General features: G+C 40.8%; 1 protein-coding gene across 3 annotated transcripts in view; it reads right to left on the bottom strand.

Annotated features, from left to right (window-relative positions):
• Positions 1–16,628, bottom strand: part of TPK1 (thiamin pyrophosphokinase 1) — a 352,973-nt gene that overhangs the window by 136,334 nt on the left and 200,011 nt on the right. For 2 of the 3 annotated variants that reach the window (XM_061165990.1, XM_061165991.1), the window contains exon 6: positions 13,128–13,274. The exons of the other annotated variant lie outside the window; for it this stretch is intronic. In XM_061165990.1, coding sequence (XP_061021973.1) covers positions 13,128–13,274 — 147 coding nt within the window. The remainder of the gene's footprint in view (positions 1–13,127; positions 13,275–16,628) is intronic. 3 annotated transcript variants of the gene reach the window in all.

Consider the following 16,628-nt stretch of genomic DNA (forward strand, 5'->3'; position numbering starts at 1 on the left):
AAACAAGACACAGTGTACTAGTGTCCTTGCCAGAGAGGACTGGGGAAGGGGGGGTAAAGGGAAATATGACACTCAGCATCCAATATTCCATGACTTTCCCCAGGATTGGATTAGGATAAATTATGATGACAGGGCTGAGACAAACGCTGACGCTGTCTCTTCTATTCTTTCACCTGCATACAACACTCTCTAGGATCGCATCAAGACTTCTAACCTGATTCTCTGTCACTCATGGTTGAAAACAAAAGGCCACTGTTCAAATAAGTTTTTAAACAGTTTCCATGGAGACTGAATTTTATTTTTCCTCCCTTGCTGCTTTGGAGTCACTAAGGGATCGCCATAGGTTTTTGCTGATGGGCATCTTTCTATAAATCTCCCTGAATGAAAGACTTCTTTAAGGTCAAAGAACTTGTATGTTGTGTGGGTGAGTGGCAGGCATCAGGGTGGTCATTTCTCACCTTCAGCCTTGAAGTGTCACTGTATTCAGGTTGCTTTAAAATCTACCACCCCTGCCACCATCTTCCTCATGTGTCTGCTCGAGAATTAGCACATCTGCACTTCCCTGGGTGCTCCAGTGGGTGAGATTCTGCCTGCCAATGCAGGCCACAGATTCAATCCTTGGTCTGGGAAGATCCCACATGCTGCAGAGCCCATGGGCCACAACTATGAGGCCCACGATCTAGAGGTCGCAGCTTGAGCCACAACTACTGAGTACACGTGCTACAACCACTGAAGCCAACAGACCCTAGAGCCGGTGCTCTGCAACAACAGAAGCCGTCGCAATGAGAAGTCTGCACACTGCTATCAGGGGGTAGACCCCCGCTTGTTGCAATTAGAGAAAGCTCACACACAGCAACGAAGATGCAGCACAGGCAAAAGTAAGCAAATAAATAATTTTTTAATAAAAATAAGAGAGAAGTACAAACCACAGCCACTGAAAGAAGCTATTGCTCCCCAGGTGAACTTCCAGCAAACTAGGAAGAAAGCGTCCGCCAAGAAGGAAATAAGTAGATGAAGTTAAGAGTCTCTGACTGCCAACCTGGGATGCCCAGGCACCCTGTATTTCACAAGGGGTGGCACCAATGAACACTCCTGATAATGAGAATAGTACGTGGGACCACCTAAAATTTCTATTTATTTGGACTTGGCTTGGCCGCCTGATGCAAAGAACCGACTCGTTTGAAAAGACTCTGATGCTGGGAAAGATTGAAGGCAGGAGGAGAAGGGGATGACAGAGGATGAGATGGTTGGATGTCATCACCGACTCAATGCACATGAGTCTGAGCAAGCTCCGGGAGCTAGTGATGGATAAGGGGCCTGGCGTGCTACAGTCCACAGGGTCGCAAAGAGTTGGACATGACTGAGGGACTGGACTGAATTGAACCACTGGATGAACTAAGTGTGGCTGTTGTTATTTCACCTTTGATTAAAAACAGGCAACTCTGTGTTTTTTAAGGTTTAGAAAATGAGAGAAGTTACAACCTAATAAATTTTGTTTTATGGATGAAATGCTTGAGGCCCATAGCGGAAAAAAATGATTTCAAAAAGTGATGAAAGGAGTCCAGATGAGGGAAGTTCAGAGAAGCTTATTTGGAAATGCAGGTAACACAGAATTTGAGTAGGGGTCACTTGAAAAGAAGAGGGTGACTTCAATAGAGAATATTTTGGGGCAGAGAAAGGAGTGATTGTGGTCAATTTAGAAAACAAGAGACAGGTCAGTTTCCTGAGGTCATGTAACACTAGAAGATGATGGACCAGAAAGAAGGAGATGTCAAGGTCTGACTCAGAGCTTTACACCAGTGCCCAGACCAAAGTGCCCACGGAAAGAAGGGCCTGTCAGGACTGTGGAGCTGGGCATAGGCCACGAGTACCTTCTGCTTGCTTTGGAAGAGAATACGGAGTTAGAACAGGTCACGACATACTTCACCAGCATTTAGTGAGACAATTAGGGCCCATGCATGTGTGACCCATCTTACAGAGGTGCAGCGTGACAGCAGCACTCCAGGCTGTCCTGGAGAAGAAATAAAAACACGATCCCCAAGACATTCCTGCTCTGGTTTTGAACCTGGAAAATGGGCTCACCAAAATAATTGTGTAGGCCATCATTAGTTCCCAGGTTAGTAAGAAAAAAAAAAAAATCCAACTGCTTATGAGGGAACAATAAAAAAGGGCAAACAATAATAAAGAGAAATATATTTCTACCTCCTTTCCCATTTAATATTCAACCAAAGTAACTTGGCTTCTACCTATATTTTACCATGAAAACTGTACCTTATCAGGTGCCAAACTCATTATATCATTTCTTTTTTTTTTTAAATTCTTGACATCCTTGCTGATCACTCCCTGGTCTCTTAAAACTCCAAACCACCTTGGTTTCAGCATCACTCTCTTTTAGTTCTATTTCTTCTCCTTGAAGGCTTCCTAGAGTTCTACCATTTGCCATGGCTCTTTTCATTCTATACCTTCCTTCCAGGGTGATAAGTCCAGTTCCAAGTTTTTAGTTACCACATACATGTGATGATTCTTACGGTATTACCACCAGGCCATGCCAAATACATACATTTCCTGCCACCCTTTTAGGCAATTCTACTCATTTCCAAAGAAAGACCAATCTCTTTACATCTGAGATCAGCTGGCCATCTTCCCATTTTTTCCTGTTCTCATATTCTTTGCTTCAAAGAAAGACAACACCCATTTGCCTAATCCTAGTCCTTGCATTGACTCCCTCCTCTGTGTTCCTGCAAAGACTTTTGAGTCCACATCCCAAGGAACTCTACCATCCTTTCTTCACACCCATGCTTACTTAAGTTTACTTACTCATCATTTCCTTCTTGGATTGCTATATTAGTTGAATGGCCTCCATCTCTACCGTAATCAATTTATCCTTCACATTGCTACCAAACTATCTAAAATGTTAACCTAATGCTATTTCCTTGATAAAAATCCTGAATACCAAAACTTGGCCCTCAATATAAAGACCATCTTCCTGAGAATGCAAACAAGCCCCTCATGATCTAGAACCTTAATTCTAGCTGCATCTCCTATGGCTCCCCAGGATCCAGCTTTTTAGATTTCCCACAAAGGTGGCAAGTTCTCTAAGACTCCTTTGCCTTTTGACATTAAAGGTCACCCATTCATTCATAATCTGGCTTTGCCCAATCTTAGATGCGGCATGAAGAATCTTTGATCTTGGTTTCAGCATGTGAAATCTCAGTTGCCACATATGAGATCTAGCTCCCTGACCAGGGATGGAACCCAGCCCCCTACATTGAGAGCATGGAGTCTTAGCCACTAGACCACCAGGGAAGTCCCACATTAAATTTCTTCATCCCTTTCTTTGTCTAACTACTCATCAGCTAGTATCTCCCTGAGACACTGTGCACATTCTCACCATAAGCCCTGGGCCCAATCTGGATTAAATGTTTTTTCCGTGCTGTTCTCATAGCACTCAGCGTTTCCTCATAATGAGTGTAAATTTTGCTATTTATTCTTCCATCCCTCCCTCTGAAGTCTACATAGCAGAACAGAAGCAGTGCCTTTTACTTCTACAGATGCACTACCCACCACTGTGTATATCACATCACTGGTGCTTAAAGAATGTTTTTTGTTGAAGCATTCTATGTTGTACATCAGGCTTCCCTGGTAGCTCAGCTAGTAAAGAATCTGCCTGCAATGCAGGAGACATCAGCTCGATTCCTGGATCAGGAAGACCCCCTGGAGAAGGGATAGGCTCCCCACTCCAGCATTCATGGGCTTCCCTGGTGGCTCTGATGGTAAAGAATCCACATGCAGTGTGGGAGACCTGGGTTCGATCCCTGGGTTGGGAAGATCCCCTGGAGGAGGGTATGGCAACCCACTCCAGTATTCTGGCCTGGAGAATTCCATGGACAGAGGAGCCTGGTGGGCTACAGTCCATGGGGTCACAAAGAGTCAGACACAAATGAGCGACTAAGTACAGCATATGCTGTACATCAACAAAAACAGAATCAGTGGAACAGAAAACAAGCCTATAAAATAAATACTTTGTGAGTGTGTTGTTTCACTTCTTAAAGAAAGCTAGTTTCATCAAACATGGGCAAAATCACAGAGGGAAAGTTCCTACAGAGATCTAAAGGGGATATTAGGCTGCTTACAAAATGAGAATTGCACGGCTCTACAATTTTGTTGTCTTTCTGCAAATTAAAATATAATGTTTGCAAATACGTTCATCTCTATTTGCGAAGCACAAATAGACACAGATGCAGGGAACAGACGTATGGATACTGGGGGTTGGGGGAAAGGAGGATGAACTTGGGACACCGGGATTGACATCTATACACTATTGATCCTATGTAGAAAATACATAACTAGTGAGAATTTACTGTATAGCACAGGGAACTCTACTCAATGCTCTGTGGTGACCTAAACAAACAAAATCTGAAGAAGAGGAGATTCGTGTATACAGTATGGCTGATTCACTTTGCCGTACTGCAGCAACTGATACAACATTGCAAAGCAGCTAAACTCCAATAAAAATTAATAAAAAAGGATGTCGTTAAAAATATCATATTAGTACACTGTTCAACAACAGAAGAGGTTTTTGTTTTATGTTTTTTAAGTGCCCTGCAGTGGAAGAGGAGGAAAAGCACATAGACAGGGAGACGGGAGGAGGAGTGTAGAGACACTTTGCTGGAAAGCAGGGCGAGGTCTGAGGGAGGGAAGGAAGGGGGTGCTTAGGGCAGCTGTGTCGGGGGCAGTCCCTGCGGGGAAGACGCTGCTGCCCTGGTGTATGGAGCAGACAAGCAGAGAAAAGGCGCCAGCAAAGCGATGAGACCCTCTGAAGAGAGTCTAGGTCAGACACAGAGTGGAAGGACCTCCCGGAGAAGGAAGCCTAGCTGGGCCCAGGACAGAGGAAGGGAGCAGGGTGAGCGGCTTGCCTTGTGGAAGAACAAAGAGAGACAGGGCGAGCTCCGTGTGACAGGCCATTTACAGACATGAAATGCCCCAGTGGCCCTTTGTTAGATATCACTGCATGAAATTTACTTCATTTGCAGCATAAATTTCCTCTCAAAGAAATGCGATGCATAACCCTGAGCAAATCATTTTACCTGTAAGTCCCTGCCATTGCTCATCTATAAAATGACCTCTAAGGCTTTATACTATTTACACTAATATTGAATGGCTGTATGCTTCAGGATAAATTACACAAAAGATTCTAAGATGCTAAGCCACAACAAAAATTGAGAAGATATACGAGGAGAATGAAATAATAATTTTAAAGAAAGGAATTATAAGTGGATAATAAATAATGAGAAGATTATCAGTGCTGTCTATAGGGTCTAATCATTCTGAGAGTCACTTCTCTGAGCTATCACTGATGAGAGGGGTCTGGATGTGTGGACAGACAAGACTCAAACGCTCGGTTCTCTGCAGAAACCATCATGCATACCAAATTTACATCATGAATATTCAGTTTTTCTCTATCAGACTATTAACATCTTTCTATCATATTCATTACCAATATTACAAATGTATAATGGAGACGGCGTCAGGACTTTATACAGTAAATAACAGATCTAGTGAGATGAAAAAAAAAAAACAAGCAGTAAGAAACATGACTATGATCAGAAGGAATTAATATTTATAACATATTTAGAGGTTTGTTCAACTGAGTTAAAAACCGACAGCATCCATTCTGTAACCATTCTCTTGTACATCAGATACTGGAATCGTAAACAGGAATCACCAAATGAGGTTTAGGATAATGCAAAAGGCACGCCTTATTAACTCTCGGACATCTCATTTCTTGGTCATAAATCCTATTAACTTGTATTACCAACTGCCATAAAACTTGGAGATAAAAGATAATTTATGCTCAGTGTACAGAAGCTAATGTTTCTGGAATTCTGGGAAGCACAGGACCAGAAAATGAGCAAGTGTGTGTGTGAGATCAGCAGATATTCACACTGCATGGTGAGTGTGACAAACATGCTCTCAGCACCTGGCTGTCTTCACGAGGAACACAGCCTAACCCATCACTGACATCAGTGGGGTTTCATGGCTAAAATGTCTCTCACCAGTTTCATAAAATCTGCTCATAAAAGGGCATGATGTCTTGTTAACAACACCTTTTTTTTAGAAGTAAAAGAGGGATGCTTGCTCTTCAGGGAGGAGCTGTTAGGCATTCTATTTTTAATTTGCTACTTTAAAATGGCAGTTTGAACATCTCTTCAAGCAAGCCCTACCTACTGCGGTTTTCATTTATAACGACATCTGACCCCACAGCAAGTGAAATATGCCAAAATACTATCAAATAGACATTATCTACTAAAAGTCAACCTGCTAAAAACTTCCAGTCTTCCAAATTTATATAGACCTGGAACTACACTATTGTCTCCTTGTTTTAAAATCCAATTTATAATGAACAAAAAACAAATCATAGGAAGGGGGCTGAAAAGAGAATTAGATGAAAGATTTTAGGCTGCAACAATCTATACAACTTCAAGCAAATGCACTCAAGACATACAGGCTGGTGACAAATGACTAATATACCTTTAATGAATGAAGGATGATGGTTTATTTATATGGCAGTCTCACCAGAGTCCTGTATGTAGACTCTCCAAAAGAAACGCAGAACACTACAGAAACACTAAGATGACTTGAGGGTAGGGAGGCTTTTTCCGAAAAATCAGGAGAAGCACATTTTAGTTTCATGGCCCAGGGGTATCCCAGGTACTCATCACAGAGCAGATACAGCACTAAAACATTTTTATCAGCCGAAGACCATGTCTCACTCCTCCTGCTATAATCTTCAATTTCAGACAACCTAGAATCATAGAGCCAATTCTAGAAGACGCTGGCCTCAAAAACAATACTCAAATGATAATTAACATTTATATTGAATTTTTAGTTCAGTTCAGTCGCTCAGTTGTGTCCAACTCTTTGTGACCCCATGGACTGCAGCACGCCAGTCCTCCCTGTCCATCACCAACTCACAGAGCCTACAAACATCACAGCATCGGTGATGCCATCCAAACATCTCATCTTCTGTTGTCCCCTTCGATCTTTCCCAGCATCAGGGTCTTCTCAAATGAGTCAGCTCTTCATATTCAGGTGACCAAAGTATTAGAGTGTCAGCTTCAGCATTAGTCCTTCGAAAGAATATTCAGGACTGATTTCCTTTAGGATAGACTGGTTGGATCTCCATGCAGGCCAAGGGACTCTCAAGAGTCTTCTCCAGCACCACAGTTCAAAAATATTGATTCTTTGGAGCTCAGCTTTCTTTATAGTCCAAATCTCACATCCATACATGACTACTGAAAAAACCATAGCCTTGACTAGACGGACCTCTGTTGGCAAAGTAATGTCTCTGCATTTTAAAATGCTGTCTAGGTTGGTCATAACTTTCCTTCCAAGGAGTAAGCTTGTCTTTTAATTTCAAAAGCAATACTCAAATGATAATTAACATTTATGTTGAATTTTAGCACTTTGTATGTATTTTAGTGGTTTGATAATAATCTCATTTAATCTGCTTAAATGGACAAAGATTTTTTTATAGGTAGATTTTGTTATAATTGAGGAAAACACATGGTATTATTTTTGTTTAATTTCAGGTTGTAGCTACAAGGTGGGATATACCCTTAAAGTGCAACCAAGATTACTCTTATCTGAAAAGAATGTTGTAGAGAACATACACACACATGCATATACAATAGATAATACCCAGTCTGTGGACTGTGACTTGTTTAACGAGTGTCATTTCCATCTTAGTCCATTAATCCCATGAAGGAGGAAATGTAGTGGAATGGAACAACTGTTGAGTCAAAACACTGCTGTGTGACCATATGACCTGTCCTGCTTTCCTCCTCCCAGGATTGTTATGAAGCTCAAATAGAGGCTTCTTATAAAAGTCCCCAAATTATCTCCTTTCCTGAGACCAGTTGTCTGATGACTTTCAACTAAAAAGTACATTTAAAACACTGAAACTTTTGTTTGTCACTGAAGCATACCAGATTGATTTCTTCAGTCTAGTTTTAAGTTCCGAAACACTTGCAAATGTTTTCAATTTGTTTATGGTGTGCCCATCCTGACTATGACTACAATAAGCCCTATTAACCAGTAACAGCATCCCACAGACATCCATCCTCAACATGCACACTACCGAATACAGATGTGTGCTTTATTACATGTGCAACATATAACATGGAGATATGTGAAAACACATATGACACAGTCATTTTATCTCCCATGGTACATATCTCATTTCTAGGATGTAGGCTGAATCTCTGCAATAATTTTAATATAGCTTTTAACAGATTTTTGGTGTTAATCACATTTCATAAGTATACCATTAAAACTGCTTAAAAATCTGGTAAAGTATATAAGACTGATTGGTATCTTAAGCCCTCAAACACACTCATTTTGGGTTTTGCAGTTGTCCTGGAAGCTGACTGACTACTCTGTCATACAGAGTAAAGTAAGTCAGAAAAACATATGAGGTGTATTAACGCATATGGGTGGAATCTGAAAAAGTGGTACAGATTATAATATTTACAAAACAGCAACAGAGACACAGACGTAGAGGGAAAAAAAGTATGGCTACCAAGGAGGGATGATGGGGAGGGGTGGGATGAATTAGGGACTGGGACTGACACATGTACATTATTGACACTGTGTATATAATAGGTAACTGATGAGAACCTACCGCACCGCAAGGGAACTCTGCTCAGTGCTCTGCTGCGGCTACGCCGCGTCCCCAGGGACTGCAGCCGGCAGGCTCCTCTGTCCATGGGATTCTCCAGGCAACAGTGCTGCAGTGGGTGCCAGGCCCTCCTCACTCAGTGCCCTGTGGTGACTAAATGGGAGGGGACCCACAAACGGGGGGATGTGTGTATACGCATGGCTGCACAGTAGGAAGTAACACAACACTGGGAAGCAACTGTGCTCCACAACAAAGAACAAGTGACTGCGAAGCAGGCACCCAGCATGTGTCTCCGCTCGGCCCTGCTAAGCCCCCAGACCAAAGTCTGGGCTCAACATTCTTACCGCTCCATGTGATGGAGGGTGTGATCTTACACGAGCTTTCTGCTTCACACTATGCAATCATTACTCACTTAGGATAAGATAATTATCTAGCTGTTTCAATAAGACAAAAACAAACAGACCAGAAAGTGATCCTAGAGGGCCTGGTGGCTTAGACAGTAAAGCATCTGCCTTCAGTGCAGGAGACCCAGGTTCAGTCCCTGGATGGGAAAGATCCCCTGGAGAAAGGAATGACAACCCACTCCAGTAACCTTGCCTGGAAAACTCCATGGACAGAGGAGCCTGGAGGGCTACAGCCCACAGACTCACAAAGACTGAGTGACTAACACACTCATGGTATGTTAGGCACACTCATCATGATCACTATGTTTGTTTAATGATTAAACTTTGACACATATTACCAATGAAAAGAAAAGATGATTACAATACTATACATTTTGTGTAGGGTCACGATCCCAGACTTTCTCTCCCAACATCGGCTTCTGGTCCTCTGACAGAGACAACGTCCTATGCTCAGCCCTCTTTCCAGCCCACGGCCTTCCTCTCTTAGACGACCTCACACTGCGCTGGGGCAGAGTAACTGCGCTCCCGCCACAGGCGACATAGCCACTGCCAGGCCTGGCTTTTAAAAACATGTGGTACCTGGTGGCCCCGGAGTTGAGACTCTGCACTTCCAAAGCAAGGGGTGTGGGTTCAATCCCTGGTTGGGGAAGTAAGATTACACATGCCACACAGCCAAAAAATAAACACATTTATAAAAATTTTAAAGAAGAAAACATGCAGTGCCACTCCTTATACTTATCTTTTTATCCCTGCTGCCTCAATGTGTCCCAGTTGGCTCAGATATGAAGTGGACCATACCCCCCAAACCACAGCACATTCTCCATGAATCAGAAAAAAAAAATTAAGCTTAATCTCAGTTAAGCCTCTGAGATTTGGGGATTAATTATCACTGCAACATACCCAAGGTAGATTAGTACCCTGGCCAATTGACAACAACAAAAAGCTAAAAAAAAAAAAGGGGGGGGGGATCTTTCAAAATGCATCAAACATCTCCCCCCACCCGCAAAGAATACTCAAAACCCCAAAACTAGGTTTTGATTGAAAAGGAACACCAAATCTAACTTTCATCTTACATGCATTTGATTTTTTTTTTTTACCAAATCATGAACTTGCACTTCAATTTCTCCAGCTTCCAAGTGTGGAAGGTCATCAAGAGAGTGAGCTTGGGCAAGGTAGGAGTGTAAAAGGAGACTGCACGGCTTAAGCAGAGACTCACGGAACAAAGATGAATAGAAAGAACACTCCCACGGGAATGCTAAGAAAACTGCTGACCAAATTCTGGATGAGAAGAGGAACAAGTCTCCCTGGGGCATCTGTAATCAGAAGTCAAACTCCCAGCAGAATTAGCTTCAAAATATATACCACCTAGATGGTCCCCAAAAAATCTCAAACAAAAGGTCTTAAGCTTTTAGTGTCTATAAATAACTGGGCTAGAAGTCCACTCCAGAGTCTCCTTGAACTCACTCTTAACTCCTATTTCAAGTAATTCCCACAGGTGAAGTTCCCAGAAATACGAGGTCACAGAGAAAAATCACAAAATACAGAATGAAATCAAGGTTACAAAATATAAAAGGAAAAAAGAATAGAAAAGACAGCTAACTTATAAAGACTGCAGATAGCAGAATTATTCTGGACTATAAAGAAAGTACAACAATTACATTTTAAGAGTTTTTAAAATGTGAGTAAGAGGAAAGTATATAAGAGAGATGAATCATGACAGGAATTTAAAAGCCTTTGGTACAAAAAGGATAAGTTCAGTAGCAAAATAGAAGCGCTAAAGCAGAAGTGTGAAGTGGTTTGCATAGGTGAAGAGGAACTTCAGAATGCAGCCCAGAGAAACTAAGAAAATATGAAGCAGAAGTTTTGAGATATATGTGATGCAATTAGAGGAACATATATATATATAAATATATATACACACACACATATATACACACTCAATTGGAGTTGCAGAAGAAGACAGAAAGAGAATGTGATGGGACAATATTTGAAACCATAATGGCTGTGAGTTTTCCAAACTGAGGACAGACAGCAATCTATAGATGGAGAATTAATTCTAAGAAATCCCAAGCTGAATACATTTTAGGAAGTCCGTATTTATACAATGAAGGTACAGAACACCACTGACAACGAAAAGATCTTAAGAGCAGAAGTCATTTTTAGACATGGCTTTTGCTATCAGTTGATGTTCCAACTTTACTTTTCAAAAATTATCCTATGATATCTAGTTATTTCTTAGCCAGAGTATTTATACAGAGACAAGTTACAGTTGACTATTTCAGTGTTCATAGAATCATATAAATAAAATCATAATAAAACAATAAAGCTCAAAGCTTCACAACTGTAAAGAGTTTCACACTTCAGAAAGTGTTGGGAAATTATAAGTATTTAACAAAGACCTAATTAGAAATCTAAGAAGCAAATCTGTGCAGGTCAGACTGCTAACTGAACTATGTTAATGACTTTGCCATATCTTATGGCAAAAAACTTCACACTCTAGTATATATCATTCAAGGCTTTTCACAGTCAGGATCTAAACGAGTCTTCTGGACCTCAGAGCCTTCTGAGTCTGATATTTCAGTATTTTCCATATGGCTGCTCAGTATTACCCGTAGATCCCACAACATGCCCTGCAGCTCTGCCTTTCTTTAGTGGCTCCTTCTAACTGGAATGACTTTCCCATCATTTCCCATAACAGAGATCTACTCATCCTTCAAGGGTCTATTGAAACGTAAGCTCAACAAAATGCATGTTCCATGAAAGCAAGGGTTTTGCTCTTGCTGGCTGCTGTATCCTCGGAAAAGTACCTGACACATAGCAGGTACTCAGTAAATATTTGTTGAGTTAATTGATTGAATAAAATGTAAATGCCTCTGTAAGTATTTCCTTACTACACCCATGACCAGATTATACACTCTTTCAACCTCTTTATGTCCTAAACTTTCAGTCTTGCTTTATGTTTGTGTTTAATAAATGTCTCCTTCACTGGACATGTACTACAGATCTTTAGAACTATAGTTCTAAAGAACCTATGTTACTATTTCTGTTTAATCTTCAATTACCCAGCAGTGTAACAGGTAGGCAGCAGGCGCTCTGGAACTATCTGCTGACCAAATAAATGGACAGCATGAAGTTTGAAGACTGAATTCTTCAACTTCCTTTTCATATCTCACAGAAAGTGTTCCAAAAAGCAACAAAGCCAGGCAGTGCAAAAACAAAGAAAAAGGGGGGAGCGGGGGGAACAACAACGCACCAGTGGCTCAACAATGGTGAGCATGCATTATAACTTGCCATATTAACCACACAACGATTTTTAGGTGATGACAAGCTACAGATGGTGAACAGCAGATGGAGGGGAAGCAAAGCTATATGTAGCACATTACAATGAGAGGCAAAAAAGAAAAACAAACAAACAAACAACTGTCCACTGTTTTTAAAAAATGTTACCAAGTTATTATTTTTCAAACTGAAATACACCCATCAACCTCATAAAACATGTTTATATAATAAGATTTCTGTTCTAAGCACTACAATGATAGAAAATTCCCTTGCTGTTTATCATGGGAAATGAATGACATCATCATCAAAGTGAAATTAACAAGTAAGCAACTTATGAACAGTAAAAGCTAAAGACTTTAAGTACCTCACAAAATCAAATACAGTTTCCAATTATGACAGCACTGAAAGTATTCGAGAATTCCGTTTGAAATATTTGCCAAGCTTTGTGCTTCCTCTGCTGAGATTTTTCTCAAGTGGCACTCATATTCAGCTGCTCAAAATGCAAAAATGCTAAATTTAATTGTTAATCATTTTAATTAAAAACCTTATTTTCTTTCTTTGGTTTTGTTTTTCTAAGTACAACAAAATGAAAGTTTTGCAGCTTCTCTTCCACCTATTTCCCGTTAAGTGATGGGAGGCAGTCAAACTTGTCAACTTTACTCAGTTGAAACACATGAACTGGGAGGATGTTTTCGGCTTATCTACAAAAATCTTACAGGTTTTGTAGAAGCAAAGTGCAGACACTGTATTTAATGCTCACTTACCGGTTGGAGCAGGTAGATGAGAGATTCCTCTTGGATTACTATAACTGGCAAAGAAGTTATTTGAGGCGCTTGGAACAAAGTGCTCACAGACGCCATGATCTGGTCAAAACGTCCAGCAAGTCCTCCCAAGGTCACAATAATATCTACCTAAGAAACCACAGGAAAATCGGCAGTCATATATTTAAGGAATTTAAAGTGATTAAATAGCATTGAATACTTCCATAGAGCTTTCAATACTCTCTCTTATTAGATAAGCCATGAAGAAACAGCAGACATTGACTGTGTTGTTCAGATGAAGGAATTAAGTCCAATGATAAGTAGCAGTCAGCTTCTGAGAGCAACATTTTTGGTACAAATCGTAAGTTTTTCCCATGTGCCTATGCAGATGGAAAACTAGCCAACTCTTCCTTTAAAACTCTGCTCCATGTGTCTTCCACATGGAAGTCTTCCCGAATCCACAGCTGATGCTGATCCCATCTACCCACATAGCATCCCTGTGGCCACATTGATGATACACAGCACCCAACAGTGAGTGAGCCTGTTGTATAGGTCTGAGGTCTGTCATTGCCCCCACCACAATCCAAGTACGTTAAAGACCTGAACTGTCTTCACTGAACATAGCAAGCTGCCTAAATTCTCTGTACCACATTTTTCTGTTCGCATGGAAAAACTGGCTAACAATGGCCAATTGATAGGGTTGTTCTGGGGATTAAATGAGGACACTAAATAGGTTAATAAGTGCAAAGACTTAAAACATGTTCACAACACAGTGATTGTTTAAAACATGTCAGCCGCTCTTCCACTGCATTATTTTTGGTGTTATTACATTTATATTACTATTACTATGTTTATTATTGTTACATGTCATTTGGTATGTTATTTTTTCACATAACACTTTACAGAAAGCATTTCCTATCATGACCGTGTAGTTTATTTAAACATTTCCCTATTGTGGGTAGCACATTTCCATAATATTTATATATAAAATTACTGTGATGCTTTCCTAACTTATAAAAACAATGGTTGAAGAATGGCCACAGAGCAGTGGAAGGATGCAGGGTCACAGTCTCCTCTGGCCAAAGGTCTTAAGGAGAATGAAAGAGAGGTGTTGCCTGGTCTCTTTCCTTTGGCTAGTCAGCCTGATCTTCTCATGTATCAGCAGAGTCAAAGCTGCTATACCGATCATGAAAACGGAAAAGCTGGAGAGCTTAATCAAAATATTCTAAGTAAGAAATAGAGTATTTCCTGCCATATCAGCAAACAAGTATGTCACAGTCATCAGTGATTCCTGCCCTCCAAATATGAACCCCTGAGTCCTAGGGGTACTCAGGAAGGAGAACAGTACCTGCTCAATCTGGCAGGCTTCGGGCTACAGCCACTCCCTATGGTGAGCACGGAGGAACTCAGGATGTGATCAATGACCAACACAGGATACTGGCCTCAGAGAGCTGAGAGGCATGCGGGAGGAATGATTTCAGTGAGCCCAGACTCGCATCTTCCCATACACAGAAACGTGCCTAATCCCGTAACTTAGGCTATCTGTTGTTGTCAGTCACTCAGTTTTGTCTGACTCTTTGCGACCCATGGACTATAGTCTGCCAGAGTCCTACATCCATGGGATTTTCCAGACAAGAATACTGGAGTGGGTTGCCATTTCCTTCTCCAGGGGAATCTTCCCGACGCAGGGACTGAGCCCAGACTGCCCACATTGCAGGCAGGTTCTCTACTGTCTGAGCCACTTGGTTTTCTTTAATTAGTTTTTTAACTTCTTAAATTTAATTAAATTTTCTTTAATTAACCTTTTGATGTTCAGACTACCTGCCCTTTGCTGAAAAACTTCTATATAACCTGGCTCCTCCTCCCCTCCTGACAGCAGTTCTCTCAGGGCTACTTGAGATGCTTGTCTCCTGGGCTTGAAGTCCTAAAAATTCCCACCAGATAAAACATAACTCTCAACTTTAAGGTTGTGACTATTTTTTAGGTCGATATAAGAAAACTTTACATGTAATAAGAACTGGCAGTTACACTACTCACTCTACCTGAAGTAAAGTAGAACTTATTTAAAGATAGGAACTATTTGGCTATTAGCTTTTAAATAGTACATTTTAAAAGCTCAAATAACATGTACCTTGAAGAAATCATGATTTTAGGAGAGTAACATGACACCCCTCACCGGTACAACCTGTTCAGTTTCTGGAGGAACGGTAAGTGACGTAAGTCGCCATAAAGCCAGAGGCTGTGCAGCTCACAGGCTGTGACCCTGGTCCTCCTCATAGTGCCCAAGACATGCAAGACACTCAAATGTGTGATGAATGAATAAGTGAAGACACCACAAGAAAGGGCCAGTCAGCCAAAGGAAAACGTAGATTAACTACCATAAAATGAGGATATATACATCAGAAGGGGGACTCACAACAACACAAAAAGTAAACTACACAGAAGAATCACAAGGTTGGGAATGAGTTTCCTATTTTTGACCTTTTCAGAGTATAGGGAGAATACGAATTTTGATTTTGAATATGATACTTTGTGTCAAAACTATGGTATTTTAAGACAAGTATACCATACATCTAGAAGATCTAATTTTTTTTTGGAGTTCTTTCTGGAACTCTGAGAATTAGATTTGAGGCAGAGGAAGACCATGTACCCTAGGAAGCATGTATTACTCCTAATACACAGGTGAAGATTAAGACATCTTAGTCTTCAGAAGGGGTGACCTATAAGCCTTTGGGGTGTCAAGTCAGGTAATGGCTTTTAGCAGTGCTTAGAAAATCTTATTAGTAACACTCCAGACCAGAGGGGAATGGCTCAGAAATTATACAGGAACTCAGAAGAATCAAAGAAAATTTGCCTTAAACTGAAGAGAAAGATAATATAAGAAAGAAACCAGTCCACCCTAAAGGAAATCACCCTGAATATTCACTAGAAGGACTGATGCTGAAGCTCCAATACTTTGGCCACCTGATACAATGAGCCAATTCATTGGAAAAAGAAAAACAAAATTGATGCTGAGAAAGATTGAGGGCAGGAGGAGAAGGGGGCGACAGTGGATGAGATGATTGGATGGCATCATCAACTCAATGGATATAAGTTTGAGCAAACTCCAGGAGATAGCCGAGGACAGGGAAGCCTGGAGTGCTATAGTCCATGGGTTTGCAAAAAGTCAGACACGACTGAGCAACTGAACAGCAATGGAAGATACAGTAGAGAAAGTTCTAAGGCTCTAGAAAAAGCACATGGCACAGTCCTATCTACATAATCCTAAATTCACAGCAGAACAAATACCTGATGATAAAATAGTTTATTCATGATGCAGATTCTGAAATCCCTCATTTTAGGTTCTCAATTTCTCATTACTATACTCCAAGCCTTGAGGGATCCCATAACCTTTGAGGCTAAAATTTAATCCCCATCTTCCACACTGGGATATCATGATGGATAAGCAGTATCTCTAAGTCAGTCATTGAATTTTTCAGAATAAAGAAGCAGCAAGATTACTTC

The sequence above is a fragment of the Dama dama genome, chromosome 18, assembly GCF_033118175.1.
Source record: "Dama dama isolate Ldn47 chromosome 18, ASM3311817v1, whole genome shotgun sequence".
NCBI lineage: Eukaryota > Metazoa > Chordata > Mammalia > Artiodactyla > Cervidae > Dama > Dama dama.